General features: G+C 50.2%; 1 protein-coding gene across 4 annotated transcripts in view; it reads left to right on the plus strand.

Annotated features, from left to right (window-relative positions):
- The window catches only part of SUGP2 (SURP and G-patch domain containing 2), a 64,486-nt gene that overhangs the window by 55,959 nt on the left and 2,090 nt on the right, over nt 1–6,437 (plus strand). The window contains exons 10-11 of one of the 4 annotated variants that reach the window (XM_015557740.1): nt 543–1,253; nt 1,518–3,285. In XM_015557740.1, the coding sequence (XP_015413226.1) occupies nt 543–663 (121 nt within the window). In that variant the 3' untranslated portion in view covers nt 664–1,253; nt 1,518–3,285. Of the gene's footprint in view, nt 1–542; nt 3,286–6,437 lie in introns of those variants that run through there. The other 3 variants (XM_006778341.2, XM_006778340.2, XM_006778339.2) reach the window with 3 other exon arrangements.

The following is a 6,437-nucleotide window of genomic DNA, read 5'->3' on the forward strand; positions in this document are numbered from 1 at the left end:
GTTTAATTTAGAGGTCCTCAAACTTTTTAAACAGGGGGCCAGTTCACTGTCCCTCAGACATTCCACACATGCGCACTGCGGGCCCGGGATGAGTCGGCTGCTAAGCAGGACAGGCAGCAACGGCAAAAACACCCGGCAGGCTGGATAAATGTTTTCGGCGGGCCGCATGTGGCCCGCGGGCCGTAGTTTGAGGACCCCTGTGCTAGGTAGTTACACCAAGAAGCACAGTTCCTTTTCTGGAAACCCATATGCAGCCCTGCCAGGGGCCAACCCTATTAATTGGTTAAGTCCATTAACATCCAGCAGGCATTTATTTCATTGATAACTAAGATTAGCATCTGTGGGGGGATGGGCTTTCTGCCCTAATCCAGGCTCCTGAGCACCTGCAGGTGAGTGCCCTCTTCCTGTGGGGATCCCATCTGCACTTTCCCTCTCCTTTGCCGCCACATACTTCTGTCCATTCTGATTGCTCAAGCCATTTCCAGTCTCTTGGTGGCCAGGTCTGGGTGCAGGTGTGGCTAACTCTCCGTTTTGCTCCTTAGGGGTACGGCCTCCGAAGGGGAGGGGTTGGGCGCCGAAGGGCAGGAGCACAAGGAAGACACGTTTGACGTCTTCCGTCAGAGGATGATGCAGATGTACAGACACAAACGGGCCAATAAATAGGTATGTGCATGAGCTGGAACATTGGGCGTCCTGCCTAAGCTGTCATTTTGATATGCAGCGACGGTTCCTCCACAAAAGTTGGTGTTCCCCACACTCCAAAACCAGACCTCAAAATACAAAAAAAAAAAATCTTTGAGGGAAACGAAAGGAGTCTTTGGATGCGGATGTCGTCCCCCCTCTCACCTTTCAGGTTTGGCTGAAGGAGTGAGTGCCACACTGGCCAAGCACAGCTGCACGTGGCCTGCTTGCAGGGCCTCAGTTCAGGACTCCCAGGCTGCCACAGGAGCGGCTTGTGTCCCACAGTGTAAGGGTGACCTGGAAGCTGGCCACAGAGGACCGTTTCCCTCTCTGAGGGTCTTCAAATCCTTTTCCTTCTGAAGGGCCTTGGCCCTATGAATATCCTCATCTTTCTCCTCTCTTTTTAGTTTCCCTCCCCACCCATAATATCCAACTCAGTTTTGAACAAAATTGTTCTCTCCTTAAATAGATGAAAACCATTGGTGAGAAAGATAAGCCTTGAAGCAACTATTATTCTAAAAACGCCACCTCTGCCCCGGATCCACCCTGGAGCCAGAGCCCAAGTCAGTTCGGTGTGTACATGAAAAACAAATGTCTCTGCAGTTTCTGGTGGAGATTCTGCTGGCTTTTCTTTTTCTAAAGAAAAAAGAATGCACCACTTCCAATCTGCTTTTGCCTTTCCTCTTCTTCCAACTGCTTTGGGCAGCAAGTCCTCTCCGAGTCTTTCCTGGTTCCACAGGAGGTGGTGCTGCCCTGGCACGTTGCTCGCCAGAAGTGTTCTGTTAGCAGATTTGATGCTGAAATGATTACCAATTGTGTCTTCTTATTGTTTCCAGAATTTAATCGGGATCTAATCTGTACTCTGGCACCACAGCCTGTCGGTGGAGCACTGAAGCTCTGAACAAGTGGAGATACTTGATTCCATGAATGTGTTATTTATAGCGTCTCATCTCTTAAATGCATCCCAAGAGACTTAACAAAATTTAGCAACGGTATAATACAGCTGGATTCAGTGGGGAGTAGGCACCTCACTGATGAAACTTTCCCCAAATTTTTAATTCTCTTTAGAATCCACAAAGAAAGCTACAGTTTGTGTTTTCTTTTTAAACCACATATGAAGTTGCCTCCAAAGCGGTGGGGATAAACTCTTCCAGACTCTTCATTTTTTGCACGTGTGGCAGTGGAAGTAATTGTTTTGTTAGGGCCCCTTTACAGAACAGGGAGGGCCTTCTTGGGGTGGGCTCTTTCGAGGTGTATGACTGCCACCCCTTCCAGCTTCTCCCTGTGCTTTGCAACTACATGTTAAATTCTCAGGCTGTGGTCATCTCAACCCTTCTTCCTAAAACAGCAGTGTTGAAGTTTTACATATGTGCTAAAATCTAGATAACTTGGTCGTTCTGATAGTACATGCTTGAGGAACACAGCAGTGAGTTACCTTGTGTTGGCTGCCAAGAAATCCTTGCATTCTCCGAGCACAGACCTCCCGGTTATAGTCCTGCTTCTCTGGTTCTGTCTTATCTATGTCCGTCCTGCTGCTCACCATGGCATCTCGCCTGCCTGGTGCCCTCTCTCTACATGTCAGGTATAGCCCCCAGATCTCTGCCTGCTTCTGATCACTTCTATTGCTTTGGCATCCACATCTTTATGGCCATGGCAGTGCCGGCGGCCCTTCAGCAGAGGTGAACCAGCCTGCAAGGGTGGTGTGTTTTGGGAGAAGCACACCTGTGGAAGTTCATCTTCTACTCCTCTCTTTCCTGTCCTTTCATCAGCCTTCCATGTTGGCTGTGGGTTGGGCCACAAGATGGAACTCTGAGAACAGGGCCTTGGTCACCCATGTTACCTGTTGGTCACACAGTACCCGTTGGCCTGAGTGAGACGTGCATCCCCCAGCACATTTCTCTTCCTCTTTGAGCATAGCTCTGAATGTCATATTCGCTCTGTCCTAGTGTGTTCATTCTTGGCTTTCTCCACTTTTATTCACAAGTGAAATGCTTTAGGAATTCCCAGGACGTGAGCCTTGTCCCCACAGCCTCCTGCCACTCCTCCTCCTGGGGACATCCCACTTTGAGCTCACGCTGTGAAGCTTTGACAAGTATTAAGGAAACACCTACTTCTTGAGCCTGCAAAGTCTTCTGAGCGCTTAAGTGACGTTTCTCCTGTGGAGCCAACATTGAGGCGTTGCAGGTGCCAGGGTGGAGCATGGTGGAGTGTCCTCTGCCAGCCGCTGGCCGGGGACCGGTGCGTGCTGGCCCTCTGTGCAATCTTGCTCTCTCGGCAAAGGATGCTCTGCAGGGAACTTGTGAGTGTGTGTGCGGGTGTGTGGCCTTGTCAAAGTCACAGCGTCTTTTCTGTCATTCTAGTTCCAGGGTCTCTCCCGTGAGGACAACAGGCATCCGGAAAGGCTAACGCGCCACTTCGGGTGCTTACTGTCTCGGGCTTGTTTCCATCACTGGAAATCAAATAGAGAATGTTAGTGCTTTTGGTCCTTGGTAAAACCTAGAAGACGTTTGTGATGTTACAAAATGGAAGTTTTGTTTGTGTTTTTATCTAAGAAGTTGTGAATGTTAATCGCTTAGCAGTTGCAATAAATGTAGAGGAACCCGATCTTCCATGGTCTCCATTGATGTATTTATGAAATCGGGCCATTGGGGTACATGGGAGATGTGGTGCCTGCATGGAACCAGATCATAAACACCCTGCCTCAGGGCCGGTCCTCTGCCTGCCAGTGTGGGAGTCTGGTCAGTAACTGGGAAAGCCCAGAAGGTGCTGAGATGAGGGTAGGTAGTGATCAGGACCCAGTACACCGGGGAGCAGGCAGGCTCTCTTGGGGAGGGGGGAGTGCGAGGAATAGAAACCTACCTTTGAGAGGGTATCGTGACTTGGGAGCCCTATCTTAGAAGCCCATGACTGCCCACCCCGCACCCCCCTATCTCCCCCATCCCCGCAAGGCCTTGCTGACTCCCAGGGTTGGGGTTCCAGCTGCCAGAGATAGACCAAGGTGCAGCTAGACCTCCCCCTGACCAAGAAGCCAACCTGTGGGTGTCTTCAAAGCTCCGTGCTGTTCCTGTGTGCTGTCAGCCTGTGTCTGATTCCTCTACCAGCTACCCCTGGCCCTTCAGGTTGCGGGGGGAGAGCAGAGATCACAGCACGTGGATGAACATATGGGCCTGCAGGGGCTTCCACCTGAGCATGGCACAGGCAGGAGTCAGGCTCCGGATGTACCCAGGGCACCAGAGAAGTGGGGAAGGGTTGGGGCGGGGATCAGTCGGCAAATTAAAAGGGGACAGATGAGATAAGGCTCCTTAGGAAGCTGATGTGGGACCCCTGAGTCTTCCTTCTCCCCACTGTGTCTTGGAGGACACTCAGGAGTGGTGAGGGCCCATTTGGCAATGATGGGAGCTGCTGGCAGCCCAGAACCTCCCAGACATTTGCCTTCATCTTCACCAGAACTTGGGAGGTGAGTGTGTGATATAGCCTTAGCGCCATGCCCTGAGAAAGTCACCCAAAGCCTACAACCCCCACCCACCCTGGGAAGACTGGCGGTGGGGGATGAGCAGCAATCAGAATTGCTCTCCAGTAGCCCCACCGACTCCTTTTCACCAGCAGACTGGTGGTGGCTTAGACAAGGACATATGGTATGGGGGTCTCCAGCCTGGGACATGGCCCGGGCTTTGACCTCAGAAGATAACATTTCCTCTGCTACCTTGTAATTTAGGGCTAAATGGGACCTAAATATGCCACTCCTCTCTTCCCAGCTTCCCCTCCAGGAAGCCTCCTGAATGCCCCAGGGCACCGTGAGAAGCGGAGCATGCTGCTGGAGAGGCTCTAATACTTAGTTTTGTTTGGGGGTTGGTTTTTTTTTTCCGTTTTCAAATTTTTGGGGGGGCCATAGGGGAGGGAGCTGTCAGTGGAGGTGCTCACAGTCACTCCAATTTGGACCCCAGGGGTCCTGGGGATGTCGGACATGTTTCCATCATCTCCAACTAGCACTGGGTAGTTGTAGGGTGTAACCTGGTTGATCATGGCCTCATGCTTGGTGTAAGGGTTGAAGGGAGCAGAATAATACCAAGGCCTCCAGTGGTGAAGGACACAACTAGCGCCGGCTCCTTGGCCCAGGCGTTCTTGAGGAAGGCAGCAAGTCTCCCGGCCATCTTGGTCTTGGTGGCCTCAAATCTTGTTTTTAAAACAGGCCTTTGTTGCCCTGGCCAGGGAGCTCAGTTGGTTAGAGCGTCCTGATACGTCAAGGTTGGAGGTTTAATCCCATGTCAGGGCACTTAACAAGAATCAGTGAGCCCTAGCCAGTTTGGCTCAGTGGGAAGAGCATTCAGTCCCTGCGGACTGAAGGGCCCCAGGTTCGATTCCGGTCAAGGGCACATACCTGGGTTGCGGGATCAATTCCCAGTGTGGGGCATGCCGGAGGCAACCAATAAATGATTCTCTCATCATTGATGTTTCTATCTCTCCTTCTCCCTTTCTCTCTGAAATCAATAAAAATATATTTTTTAAAAAGGATCAATGAGACATCTGTAATACTGTCAACAATAAAAAAATTTTAAATTACATATGTAATCTATAATAATAAAAGCATAATATGCTAATTAGAACAAACTTCCTGATGAAGCCAGGGCTGCATTATCTAACAAATGTTCTAAAGGATTGGTCCCTATACCCTACAACACTGTAAATAAAGCCCTAGAAATGTCATTTCTGGGGCCAAAGGGCTCTCCCTCCATAGCATGCCTGTGCAGTCCAACTTGGGAGCAGGGGGTAGGGGACTGACCCCGTCAAAGCTCCTGTTTTTCCCAACTGTGCGTGCGTGGGACATCATGGGAGCCATAGAGTCTGAGAAGCACTCTACCACAACCACGGCCGTGGTGGAATTTCACTCTACCTCACACATTTCTGTGTGGTTTGACATCTTTGCTTCTATGATTTTAGAATGACAAAATATTGTGGATGATTAACTCAGCCTTGGGTTTGCTTTCAGAATCAACAGAGATGAGAGGTGTCAACTTCAGAGCCCATAGCACAGACTATAAACTGACATCTCTGATAGTCAGTGGCCTCTCTGTACATTAATCCTTGAATCCCGCAGAAGCCAGCCCATTTCCCAGTGGAGAAACTGAGGCCCAAGCCAGTCTGACTCCACACCTGTACTCTCAAGGATCTCCCATAGGTCTCATCTGGTTTTGAAGCACATGCACGCATGCAGCCCATGCTTGTGTACCTACAGTTATGCATGCACATACACAAACACGTATGCACAGGCTCAAAGACATACAGATATGAATACACAAACTTGTATAGACACACATGCAGACACAAAGATACGTGTGTGCACATGTATGCTCAAGGATATGCACACAGAGGCACCTACATGTGTGCACACGCATACATCCATGCACATACACATGCACATACTCAAAGATACATGTGTGCACATGTAGGCTTGAAGACACGTGCACACAGACATGCACACACAGATGTGCAAACATGCACCTGCAGGCTCAAAGACAGGCACACATGTAGACATACATGCACATGCACACACGTCGTTCCTATTTCCCACCAACCCCATGCTCATAGCCCTGGGAACTGACTCTCAAAAATTGCAGCTCAGGTTGAAACGGCCCTGGTGAGTCTAGGACGGCCCCAGTGAGGTTGAAACGACCCTGGTGAGGCTGGGACAGCCCCTGCGAGGATGCAATGGCCCCTGCGAAGCTGAGAAAAATACCATATGATCTCACTCATTTATG

Source organism: Myotis davidii, unplaced genomic scaffold, assembly GCF_000327345.1.
Source record: "Myotis davidii unplaced genomic scaffold, ASM32734v1 scaffold448, whole genome shotgun sequence".
NCBI classification, from domain to species: Eukaryota; Metazoa; Chordata; class Mammalia; order Chiroptera; family Vespertilionidae; genus Myotis; species Myotis davidii.